General features: G+C 42.2%; 1 protein-coding gene across 1 annotated transcript in view; it reads left to right on the top strand.

Annotated features, from left to right (window-relative positions):
• Nucleotides 1-13,700, top strand: part of MELK (maternal embryonic leucine zipper kinase) — a 267,107-nt gene that overhangs the window by 52,507 nt on the left and 200,900 nt on the right. The window contains exons 10-11 of the mRNA XM_053700016.1: nt 10,180-10,278; nt 12,518-12,604. Coding sequence (XP_053555991.1) covers nt 10,180-10,278; nt 12,518-12,604 — 186 coding nt within the window. The remainder of the gene's footprint in view (nt 1-10,179; nt 10,279-12,517; nt 12,605-13,700) is intronic.

Below are 13,700 nucleotides of genomic sequence, written 5' to 3'. Positions count from 1 at the left end.
CTTAACCTATTCCCCTTCTTCTTACAATATGCAGAAGTCAGTAAAAAAACATTGTGAAGCTTATCGTCAGGTTGTGTATACTTAGGGAGCGCAGTGAGTGTCTGACTCATGGAGCTGGAACAGTGCTGGAGAGCACACGCTGACTGTATAGGAAGTTCTGGTAACAATATGTAGAAGCCAGCATGGCCGCCAAGCTTCGAAATCAGCTGCCTTTCAGTTTGTTTTGGGAGTAAATCCACTCCATTATGCAATCTATCTGTCACCACCCCCTCCGGAGTGTCTGCCATCGCAGCTTCAGTCTCAGTGGGTATCACCTTCTCAGTAGCACCTTCTCCCACTGCACTTCCAGACGTTTCTATAATCTCCCAGTTGCCCCATTCTCTCACCGTCTCATCGGTTCCTGCGCATCTAGAGCCCCCCTGAGCGTTAGTGCGTAGGCAGTGCGCCGCTTCTGAGATGGCGCCGATCTGTTGCAGTTCGGCTCGCTGAAAAACCAGCTCTAAGGAATGCAGGATTGTATCTTTCCATCTGGCAGTAGCCGCCATGTTGACCGTAGAAACGAGTGACATCTTGCGCCGTAATGGGGCCCAAATGCAAGTAACTTAGCAGAGTGGTTAGTTGAAGCCCAATTTCAATAAAAGTGCTTATCTCTCTGTGTTGCAGACTCTAACAGGACACCTTAAATGTTGAGATGTATTTGTCAAGTAGCCAGACAATATGGCGCCGATCAAACTGAGTACCGCATCCACTTCACTCCAATGTTATACTCCTTAAAATTCTTCCTGCCCTCTGACAGTCTCATGTCCGTTGGCAGCAAGTCCAAAGGTCTAAAGCTTCCTTTTTAGTACATATTTGAGCAGTATCTTCGACGAAAATTAGTTTTTTTGATCAATATGTGCAGAGAGCTGCAGACCAGCACGTCTGCCTCTGACTATTCTCGGGGGCGGAGCCAGCTAGCAGCAGAGTCCCATCTTTTAAGATGGAGACTATTCGTACCATTCTTCCATTGATCCAGGAGGGTCAATTTATGACTACCGTGGATCTAAAAGATTCATATCTTCATGTTCCCATCCACAAAGATCATCTCACATTCCTGAGATTCGTCTTTATGGACAAACCTTTCCAGTTCGTGGCCCTTCCATTCGGTCTGGTCACGGCTCCCAGAATTTTCACAAAGTTTCTGGGGTCTCTTCTGGCAGTTTTAAGACCGCGGGGCGTTGCTGTGGTGCCGTATCTGGATGATATTCTGATCCAGATGTCCTCTTACCAACTAACAAAGTCTCATACCGATCTTGTCCTTTCCTTCCTGAGAACCCACGGGTGGAAGGTAAATCTTGGAAAGAGCTTGTTAATTCCACAGACAAGGGTACCATTCTTAGGAACTCTAATCAACTCTCTTTCCATGAAGATCTTTCTGACAGAGGTGAGGAGGGTAAAACTCATGGCTACATGTCAGACCCTTCAGTCCAATCCTCGGCCGTCAGTGGCTCAGTGCATGGAAGTAGTCGGATTGATGTTGGCAGCTATGGACATCATTCCGTATGCTCGATTTAATCTCCGACCTCTACAACTGAGCATGCTCAGACAATGGAATGGGGACTATACCGATTTGTCTCCTCAAATAACTCTAGATCAGGAGACAAGGGACTCTCTTCTATGGTGGTTGTCGATGGATCATCTATCCCAGGAGACATGCTTCCGCAGACCCTCTTGGGTGATAGTGACAACGGACGTCAGCTTACTCGGATGGGGAGCAGTCTGGGATTCCCTGAGAGCTCAAGGTGTTTGGACTCAGGCAGAGTCTCTCCTTCCAATCAACATTCTGGAATTGAGAGCCATTTTCAATGCGCTTCAGGCATGGCCTCAGTTGTTTTCAGCCCAATTCTTCAGATTCCAGTCGGACAATATCACGACGGTAGCTTACATCAATCATCAGGGAGGAACAAGGAGTTCCTTAGCGATGACAGAGGTATCCAGGATTATACAGTGGGCTGAGTTACACTCATGCCATCTGTCAGCGATCTACATCCCAGGGGTGGAAAACTGGGAAGCGGACTTACTGAGTAGACAGACGTTTCATCCGGGAGAATGGGAACTCCATCCGGAGGCTTTTTCCAGCTTGGTACTCGGATGGAGCAGGCCGGAGTTGGATCTCATGGCATCTCGTCAGAATGCCAAACTTCCGAGATACGGGTCCAGGGATCCTCAGGCCGAGCTGATAGATGCCTTGGCGGTTCCTTGGTCCTTCAATATAGCTTTCCTTTTTTCCCCTGTTTGCTCTTCTCCCCCTGGTAATTGCCCGTGTCAAACAGGAGAGGGCATTGGTGATTCTTCTCGCTCCTGCGTGGCCTCGCAGAACTTGGTATGCCGATCTGGTGGCCATGTCCTCTCAGCCCCCGTGGAAGCTTCCATTGAGGAAAGACCTCATTCAGGGACCCTTCCATCATCCGAATCTAGTTTCTCTACAGCTGACTGCTTGGAGATTGAACGCTTAATTTTATCTAAGCGTGGGTTTTCTGATTCGGTTAACGATACTTTGATTCGGGCGAGTAAGCCTGTTACTAGGAAAATGTACCATAAGATATGGCGTAAATATCTTTATTGGTGTGAATCCAAAGGCTATTCATGAAGTAGGGTTAGGATTCCTAGGATTTTGTCCTTTCTCCAAGAAGGATTGGAGAAGGGATTGTCTGCGAGTTCTTTGAATGGTCGGATTTCTGCCTTATCTGTATTGTTACACAAGCATCTGGCTGATGTTTCAGACGTACAATCTTTTTGTCAGGCTCTGACTAGAATCAGGCCTGTATTTAGACCTATTGCTCCTCCTTGGAGTTTGAATTTGGTTCTTAAAGTTCAAGGGGTTCCGTTTGAAGCTATGCATTCTCTAGATATTAAGTTATTATCTTGGAAGGTTTTATTTTTGGTCGCTATTTCTTCTGCCCGAAGAGTATCTGAGCTTTCGGCGTTACAATGTGATACTCCTTTTCCATTCGGATAAGGTGGTGGTAAGAACCAGACATGGTTTTCTTCCTAAGGTTGTTTCAAATAAGAATATTAATCAGAAAAATGTTCTTCCTTCATTGTGTCCTAATCCTTCTAAGAAGGACTGCTTGTTACATAATCTGGACGTGGTCCGGGCTTTGAAGTTCTATTTACAGGCGACTAAGGATTTTCGCCAATCATCTTCATTGTTTGTTGTTTTTTCTGGGAAACGTAGGGGTCAGAAAGCTACGTCTACCTCTTTCTTTTTGGCTGAAGAGTATCATCCGCTTTGCTTATGAAACTGCTGGACAGCAGCCTCCTGAATGGATTACGGCTTATTCCACTAGAGCCGTGGCTTCCTCATGGGCAATTAAAAATGATGCTTCTGTTGAACAGATTTGCAAGGCAGCTACTTGGTCTTCTCTTAACACTTTTCCCAAATTTTACAAATTCGATACTTTTGCCTCTTTTGAGGCTGTTTTTGGGAGGAAAGTTCTTCAAGCAGTGGTACCTTCCGTTTAGGTTCCCTGTCTTGTCCCTCCCGTTTCATCCCTGTTCTATAGCTTTGGTAATGTATCCCATAAGTAAGGATGAAATCTGTGGACTCGTCGTATCTTGAAAAAGAAAAGGAAATTTATGCTTACCTGATAAATTTCTTTTTCGATATGACGAGTCCACGACCCACCCTGTTTTTTTGCGACAGGTTATTATTTTTGTTAAACTTTAGTCACCTCTGCACCTTGGCTTTTCCTTTCTCTTCCTAACTTCGGTCGAATGACTGGGTTGGGAGGGAAGGGAGGAGCTATTTATACAGCTCTGCTATGGTGCTCTTTGTTGACCAGGAGGCGCAATCCCATAAGTAAGGATGAATCTGTAGACTCGTCGTATCGAGAATTTTTTTTTTTTTTTTTTTTTTTTTTTTATCAGGTAAGCATAAATTTCCTTTTTTAAGACACGATTAGTCCACGGATCATCTTAATTACTAATGGGATATTCACCTCCTGGTTAGCAGGAGGAGACAAAGAGCACCACAGCAGAGCTATTAAATAGCTCCTCCCTTCCCTTCCACCCCAGTCATTCTCTTTGCCTACGTTAGTGATAGGAAGTGGCAAAGTGAGGTGTTAGTATAGATTCTTCATTCAAGAGTTTATTATTTTTAAAGTAGTGCAAGATTGTGCTGCTTTGTCCTGGGGTGTAGCCGTAGTCCATATCGGTCTCTTCAGTAGAGCCTTGGTGACTTTAAAGCAATGGGAACTTGTGGGACATAATTCTCACTGCGCCTCCCATATTTGTTTGCTGCCCTAACCCTGAAAACCTGAGGCATATTTAATCAGGAATTTCAATTTCTTCAGAGGTCCATGTGGGGGATAGGACCCCTCAAACCTGCTGAACTGCCTTTGCTGTCAGGCAGACATGTGAGGTAAGTGCTTGTTTATTTTTCCTAGGACATTTAGAGGAAAAGGAGCACTTTTATTACACTTCATTACATTTCACATAAGACTTATGGTTGCACAATATAACGTACAAGCGCTTGGGACATATAAACTGTCAGGGTCTGAGAGGACCCGACAGCGTGTTGCAGGCACTGGGGCTGGGAGAAAGCATAATTATGGTGTTTTTTAGTACTATGGCGTTATTTAACATAGCTATAACGGCCAGGAGTGTGTTGTTGCGCTTAGCCACGCCCACGATGGGCGCATCGTCTAGATTGCGCGCCTTTCATACTGCGCCTCTAACTAGAGACGGTTCAGACAGTTACACGCATGATATTGCTCTGCCTAAAAGCGCATGTTGGCTTAGATTTTACAAGCGTTTTTAGACTGGAAGCGCTGCTGAATATTTTCCCAATGAATCAGGATCGCTGCCCTACAGGGAGTGAAGGATCCGGTTCTTACAGTCAGAGCTGCTGAGGTGTAGGGGTGTCTTTTATTTTTAGTCTCTAGCTGTTTGAGAACGTTGTTTTGTACTTTTTTCTAGCACGCAGTAAAAAAGTGACACTTTTAAATTTAAAGAGACAGCAACGTTTTTTTGATTATTTTTTGTGTAAAAATTTAAGTTTTCATTGCATATTTACATTTTTGTGACTAAATATGGACACAGGTGCCTTGCAAAATTTTACTTGCTCCATGTGTTTGGATGCTAATGTAGAAATACCAATCCTTTTCTGTCCCTCATGCATTGAGGGCTATAGATTGTAGAGAACTTATTTTTCCTGAACAAATCTTTTCAAAGGCAGATGCTTCCCATAAGTCTACCGACGAGGTGGAAGGTATGCCGCAGCTTTCTCCCCAAGCGTCCCAAACTCTAATGCCCGCTCAAGCAGTGTCCTGTACTCCTACTTTAGCGCCCGCAGTTACCTTGAAAGACATAGCTTCTTTTATGTCCTCTACAATTTCTGAAGCATTGTCTGCTTTTCCTATGCTGCAAGGCAAACGTAAGAGGAAAGCCAGACAATCGGTAAGTGAGGTTGCGGATGCCATGGAAGTTCCCTCCCAACCGGAAGAGGAGGGTAATGCAATTCCATCTGAAGGTGAAATTTCAGATTCGGAAAGTGCATTGCCTCTGACGGACTCGGAGGTTGTAACCTTTAGGTTTAAGCTAAAACACCTCCAACTGTTGCTCGGGGAGGTTTTAGTTACCTTAGACTACTGTGATTCCACAGTAGTGGTGGCCCAAGTAGTGGTGGACAAATATTTAGAAACTCCTTCTTACTCAGACGTATTTCCTGGTCCAAAGCGAGCTTCGGAGATCGTTACTAAAGAATGGGAGAGACCAGGTATTCCCTTTTCTCCCTCACCTATCATTAAGAAGATGTATCCCATAGCTGATGCCTTCAAGGAGGCTTGGCAGACTGTTCCCAAAGTGGAAGGGCCTGTTACCACTTTAGCCAAGAGAACTACTATTCCCATAGAGGACAGTTGTTCTTTCAAAGATCCTATGGAAGAGGGTCTACTTAAAAAGATTTATGTTCACAAGGGTCTGCTATTACAGCCTGCTGCATGAATTGCTACCGTCACGGGTGCAGCAGCATACTGGTTTGATGCTCTATCTTAATCTCTCAGGACCGAAACTCCCTTGGAGGAGATCCAAGACAGGATAAAAGCTCTGAAGCTAGCTAATTCCTTCATTAGACACTTCTCTTCAAATCATCAAACTGGCAGCTAAAAGTTCAGGTTTCTCTGTCCTAACCCGCAGAGCCCTATGGTTAAAACCTTGGTCTGCGGACATGTCATCTAAGTCTAAGCTTCTAGCGATTCCTTACAAGGGGAAGACCTTGTTTGGCCCTGGCTTGATGGAAAATATTTCTGATATATCGGGTGGCAAGGTCATCTACTCCCTCAGGATAAGAGAAACAAGCAAAAGGGACGACAGAATAATTTTTGTTCCTTTCGCAATTTCAAGGGAAATTCTTCCTCTTCCTCCTTCTCCTCTAAGCAGGAACAATCCAAGCCTGCATGGAGACCCCACCAGTCTTGGAACAAGGCCAAACAGTCCAAGAAGCCTGCTGCTGATTCCAAGACTGCATGAAGGACATGCCTCCTTCTTTGTTCAAACCTGGGTTTGGGACGTTCAGGATCCCTGGGCAATAGAACTAGTGTCCCACGGATACAAATTGGAGTTCAAATGTTTTCCTCCCAGAGGCAGGTCTCGACTTTCAAGATTATCTGCAGACCAGATAAAGAAAGAGGCGTTCTTACATTGTTCCCATCCCAGTACAGGAACAAGGTCAGGGTTTTTATTCCAACCTGTTTGGTCTCCAAAAAGGAGGGAACCTTCAGACCAATTTTAGATCTCAAGAGTCTAAACAAATTTCTCAGAGTTCCGTCCTTCAAGATGGAAACTATACGTTCCATTCTCCCATTGATCCAAGAGGGTCAATTTATGACAACAGTGGATTTAAAGGACGCGTATCTACATGTTCCCATTCACAGGGATCATCACAAGTTCCTAAGGTTTGCCTTCCAGGACAAGCACTTCCAGTTCGTGGCTCTGCCTTTTCGGTCTGGCCACGGCTCCAAGAATATTTGCAAAGGTTCTGGGGTCTCTCCTGGTGGTTCTCCGACCACAAGGCATTGGGGTGGCGCCTTTATGTGGGCGATATTCTAGTTCAGGCGCCATCTTTTCAACAAGCAAGATCCCATACCGACCTGGTGTTACCTTCCTAAGAACTCACGGGTGGAAGATGAATTTGGGAAAAAGTTCCTTGACTCCAAGTACAAGGATAATTTTCTTGGGAACCATAATAGATTCCCTATCCATGAAGATCTTTCTGACAGAAGTCAGGAAATAAAAGATTATCGATACTTGTCTAGCCCATCAGTGGCTCAGTACATGGAGGTTATCGGGCTGATGGTAGCAGCAATGGATATCATCCTCTTTGCTCGGTTCCATCTCAGACCTCTGCAGCTAAGCATGCTCAGGAAATGTAACGGGGATTATGCAGACTTGTCTCCTCAGATAACTCTGGAGCAAGAGACAAGAGATTCTCTTCAATGGTAGTTGTCTCTGGATCATCTTTCCCAGAAAACCTGCTTTCGCAGACCGTCTTGGGTGATTGTGACAACAGATGCCAGCCTTTTTGGGTGGGAAGCTGTCTGGGGCTCTCTAAAGGCGCAGGGACTTGGACTCAGTCTGTTCTTCCTATAAACCTCCTGGAGCTGAGAGCGATCTTCAATGCTCACCTGGCCTCAGTTAGCCTCTGCCAAGTTTATCAGGTTCCAGTCGGACAACATACCTTCAGTAGCCTACATCAGGGAGGAACGAGGAGTTCCTTAGCGATGAAAGAAGTAAGCAAGATAATTCAGTGGGCGGAGGCCCATTTTTGCTACCTGTCGGCGATCCACATCCCAGGGGTGGACATCTGGGAGGAGGACTTTCTGAGCAGACAGACCTTTCATCCAGGGCAGTGGGAACTCCATCCGGAATTTTCTTCAGCCTGATTCTCAAATGGGGTCAGCAGGAGTTGGATCTCATGGCATCTCGACAGAATGCAGAGGTCCAGGAGCCCCCAGGCGGAACTAATAGATGCCCTGGCGGTTCCTTGGAACTTCATTCTAGCATACCCGTTTCCTCTGTTTGCTCTTCTTCCTCGGATAACTGCTCAAATCAAACAGGAGAGGGCTTCGGTGATCCTCATAGCACCGGCCTAGTCTCGCAGGATTTGGTATGCAGATCTGGTGGAGTTGGATCTCATGGCATCTCGACAGAATGCCGAGGTCCAGGGACCCCCAGGTGGAACTGATAGATGCCCTGGCGGTTCCTTGGAACTTCATTCTAGCATACCTGTTTCCTCCGTTTGCTCTTCTTCCTTGGGTAATTGCTCTAATCAAACAGGAGAGGGCTTTGGTGATCCTCATAGCACCGGCCTGGCCTCGTAGGATTTGGTATGCAGATCTGGTGGAGATGACATCTCTGCCACCTTGGAGACTTCCATTGAGGAAGGACCTTCTGTTTCAGGGGCCCTTCCTTCACCCAAATCTATTTTTTCTGAAGCCAACTGCTTGGAGATTGAATGCTTAATCTTATCTAAGCGGGGTTTTCTGACTTGGTCATAGAGACCATGGTTCAGGCTCGTAAACCTGTAACTAGGAGGATTTACCATAAGATGTGGCGTAAATATCTCTATTGGTGTGAATCCAAGGACTACTCATGGAGTAGAATTAGGATTCTTAGAATTTTGTCTTTTCTCCAAGAAGGTTTGGAGAAGGGTTTTTTCGACAAGTTCCCTAAAGGGTCAAATTTCGGCTCTATCTATTTTATTTCTCAAACATCTGGCGGATGTCCCAGATGTACAATCCTTTTGTAAGGCCCTAGTTAGGATCAGGCCTGTGTTCAAACCAGTTACTCCTCCTTGGAGTCTTAATTTAGTTCTCAAAGTTCTTGAAGGGGCTCCGTTTGAGCCTATGCATTCCTTAGATATCAAGTTGTTATCTTGGAAAGTTGTATTTCTTGTTGCTATTTCTTCAGCTCGAGGAGTATCAGAGCTTCTTGGCTTTGCAGTACGAGTCTCCTTACCTTATTTTCCACTCAGATAAGGTAGTTTTACGGACTAAATTAAGATTTCTTCCTAAAGTGGTTTCAGATCGAAATATTAATCAGGAGATTATTGTTACTTCTTTGTGTCCTAATCCTTCTCAGAAGGAACGTCTTCTGTACAATTTGGACGTGGTCCATGCCTTAAAGTTTTAATCTTCAGGCAACTAAAGACTTTCGTCAGTCTTCTTCTTTGTTTGTAATTTTCGCTGGAAAACGTAAGGGTCAGAAAGCTACTACTTTTTCTTTTTGGCTGAAGAGTATCATACGTTTTGCATATGAGACTACTGGACAGCAGCCTCCCGAGAGGGTTACGGCTCATTCCACTATTGCTGTTGCTTCCTCGTGGGCATTCAAAAATGAAGCTTCCGTGGAACAGATTTGCAAGGCTGCAACTTGGTCATCTCTTCATACTTTTTTAAAATTTTACAAATTTTACACTTTTGCTGAGGCTGTTTTTGGGAGAAAGGTTCTTTGTGCAGTGGTGCCTTCCGTTTAGGTTCCCTGTCTTGTCCCTCCTGTATCATCTGTGTACTCTAGCTTGGGTATTGAATCCCATTAATAATTAAGATGATCTGTGGACTCATGTCTTAAGAAAAGAAAATTTATGCTTACCTGATAAATTTATTTCTTTTTTTGACACGATGAGTCCACGGCCCGCCCTGTTCTTTTAGACTGGTTGTGGGTTATTGTAAACTTCAGACACACCTGCACCTTGGCTTTTCCTTTCTCTTCCTAACTTCGGTCGAATGACTGGAGTGGAAGGGAAGGGAGGAGCTATTTAACAGCTCTGCTGTGGTGCTCTTTGCCTCCTCCTGCTGACCAGGAGGTGAATATCCCATTAGTAATTAAGATGATCCGTGGACTCCTGTCAAAAAAGAAATACATTTATCAGGTAAGCATACATTTTCGTGTGTATGTGTGTGTGTATGTGTGTATATATATATATATATATATATATATATATATATATATATATATATATATATATATATATATATATATATATATATATATATATATATATATATATATATATATATATATATATATATATATATATACTTTTATTTATTATATATTTATTTTAATAACTGGCTTCTGTATCTGTCAGTTTATCCATACATGTTTATTCCTTCTACAAATCTTTTATATTGCTTCTAGGTAGACCCAAAGAAGAGGATTACAGTGAAGCATTTATTGAATCATCCCTGGCTCATGCAAGGTTACACCTGCCCTGTGGAATGGCACAGTAAATTTCCAGTGAGTAGTCTTAAAGAGAAATAAGTTCATATAACCAGTAAGATGTTGATGGTGGCAGTCATAGAAAAAATAGCAACTTCCTCCTGTAAAACTTTCCCACCAAGAGTAGGTTCATCTGCATTAAAGCACAAGTTTGAAGCACATAAGTTAGTAATTCATGAGAAGACATTTTGTGCTGGCAGTGGCAAAGTTTGAGGCAACAGTGTCTCTTTTTTGAATATTTAAATGCTGTGAAGATGGCTTTTTAACATACAGGTTCATTTAGCTTATTTTTTTCTTCTTATAGGCTACTCTTTTCTACCTGTTTGTTGTTGTTTTTTTTTTGTTTTTTTAAAGCTGTGAGCTCTGACCTGCATTTTGTACGACTGACACACTTTACTACAGATTTTACATTTATGTGATAAGTGCATTTAGTAATTTTTTTTGTCTTAAAGTGGCATAAAACCTATAACTATTTCTTTCATGATTCAGATAAAGCATACAACTTCCATATTCACCTCTATTATCTAATCTTTCATTCTCTAGTTATCCTTTGTTGACAAGTGTAGCTAAGTAGTCTCAAAAGCTGGGAGCTTGCAGCTGTCTGGTGGCTGCACATTTAAGTCTCTTGTCATTGGCTTATTGATGTGTTCATTCTCTTGGTATCCCTTATTAAAGGAGTTGCAATGCACTACTGGGAGATACATGAAGCAAAATTGATAACAGAAGTAAATTGGAAAGTTGTTTAAAATGTATGCACTATCTGAATCATGAAAGGAAAATGTTTCATGTCCCTTTAATAGTTATAGGGACAGTAAATGCTATGAAATGGCAATATAAAATGTTTAATATACTTTATTGTGCCCCTTTACCTTTTTTAATAAGAATTTTCTAATTCTGTAAACTTGCAAACTTTTACAAGTCTAACTCTGCAATAAATATGTCCCTGTTTGGCCTCAGCAGATCTAATCTGATAAGTAAGCGGCAAGTCAATCTAGTAGTGGCTAGCTAGGTCTACTAAAGCTGAATTGGCTTCTCCAAATAAAGGAAATGGTGCGTGGAGTTTACAACAATTGCTTTTCAATGCCCGAAGTGTTAATGCACATTATCAAACTGTTAGTAGTCACTGAATGGAGCGTTGGGGTTCAGAATCCTTTTCAGAAAAAAGTAAAGTGTTTTCTTTTTTTCTTTTTTTTTTCTGTACAAAATAGGCTTAGTAATAGAGAAATGACCTGCTCTAATTAGAACATATCATTTTCCTTAATAACCTGAAATAGTGTTTTATCCCCTGTAAAATGATTAAATAAAGCCCTAGTCGGGAGTCGTAAACATCACCGCTCCCGCGCAGAACATAGACTGAGATTGGCAGGGTTGTAAGTTTTCCTGCTTGGGACCAGCAATTTTCTGTCACTCTCAAGATGGTCTTTATTTAGTCCACATAAAAGATTAAAGGGACGTCTGTGGTATCCCCAGCTATACTGATATTTCTGGACTTAAGTCCCGACTTTTGACAGGCAATGTAATTACATCCAGCAGAAGAAATTGCCCTCCTGGTGGGGTGTAGAATAGAAAACAAAAAATGATTTCCATTGTTCCCTCTAAGTATTGAACTTTGGTTTACAGACAAATATAAGATACAGACAAAGTGAGAACATAATGAGAGAAATTACCTGCAAGCTCAACCCATTGTAATAGGCTGTGGTTTCAAAGCACAAAACTAGCTATTTTATATGAGCAAATAAACCTGAAAATGCAATTTCTCATACATTTTATACTCTGCAGCTGGTATAACAAGTCATTGGAAATACATAGTGTAAAACAATTTTACAGTATACTGTCCTTTTAAGCATATATATATATATATATATATATATATATATATATATATATATATATATATATATATATATATATATATAAACAATGCTATTTAATCATTCCAGTTTAGCTTTGAAGAGACGTTCATTGTTGTTCATTGCAGTAAGTATGAATTATTTAGCCCCAAGTTTAAAACACTTTACATTTTTATATACCAGTTGGTGCTAGTTTACCCACTGGTCCAGCAGCCCCCTGATCTTGAGGTGTGTGTTTTACAGCCCCTGATCTGGTAAGATTTGCTTACAGCCAATAACATCCCTTGCTACTTGTATTCCTGGCATCTAAGCTTCAGCAGCTGCCAAGTGGTGAACTAACCTAAGTACAAAACACAGTCTTGTCAAGTCTAAAGTATTGAATTTATGCATATGTATTCTTTTTAAAGCTTGGTTATATAGACGAAGATTGTGTAACAGAACTCTCCGTTTACCGCAAGCAGAGTAAATCTACAATGTCACGCTTAATATCTGAGGTAAGAACGGTTTTAATTCAGGTTTGCCTTAATTGCATTGATCCATTTATATAATGTTCAGTCTGTTTTAAAGTTTACATACATTAGCAAAAAAAGTAGCAAAGTATGCATGTATATGTTCTCTATTAACCCTGCTTCCTTGAGCGATTCAAAGATTAATCGCTTTATACCGTTTGGACGTTCCATGCCGTCCTAACGGCACTGGACTTTAACGCTGTAAGGATGGCATGGGACATACTTACTTTTCTTTCATGTAATTAGCAAGAGTCCATGAGCTAGTGACGTATGGGATATACATTCCTACCAGGAGGGGCAAAGTTTCCCAAACCTCAAAATGCCTATAAATACACCCCTCACCACACCCACAAATCAGTTTTACGAACTTTGCCTCCTATGGAGGTGGTGAAGTAAGTTTGTGCTAGATTCTACGTTGATATGCGCTCCGCAGCAGGTTGGAGCCCTGTTTTCCTCTCAGCGTGCAGTGAATGTCAGAGGGATGTGAGGAGAGTATTGCCTATTTGAATGCAGTGATCTCCTTCTACGGGGTCTATTTCATAGGTTCTCTGTTATCGGTCATAGAGATTCATCTCTTACCTCCCCTTTTCAGATCGACGATATACTCTTATATATACCATTTCCTCTACTGATTCTCGTTTCAGTACTGGTTTGGCTTTCTACTACATGTAGATGAGTGTCCTGGGGTAAGTAAGTCTTATTTTCTGTGACACTCTAAGCTATGGTTGGGCACTTTATATAAAAAGTTCTAAATATATGTATTCAAATATTTATTTGCCTTGACTCAGGATGTTCAACATTCCTTATTTCAGACAGTCAGTTTCATATTTGGGATAATGCATATGAATAAATCATTTTTTTTCTTACCTTAAAAATTTGACTTTCCCTGTGGGCTCGCGGGGGCTGAAAATGCTTCATTTTATTGCGTCATTCTTGGCGCGGACTTTTTTGGCGCAAAAATTATTTTCTGTTACTGGCGTCATACGTGTCGCCGGAAGTTGCGTCATTTCTTCTGTTAAGTGTGATCAGTCCACGGGTCATCATTACTTCTGGGATATTACTCCTCCCCAACAGGAAGTGC

The sequence above is a fragment of the Bombina bombina genome, chromosome 2 (assembly GCF_027579735.1).
Source record: "Bombina bombina isolate aBomBom1 chromosome 2, aBomBom1.pri, whole genome shotgun sequence".
NCBI classification, from domain to species: domain Eukaryota; kingdom Metazoa; phylum Chordata; class Amphibia; order Anura; family Bombinatoridae; genus Bombina; species Bombina bombina.
This window is presented reverse-complemented; position numbering and strand designations above follow the sequence as displayed.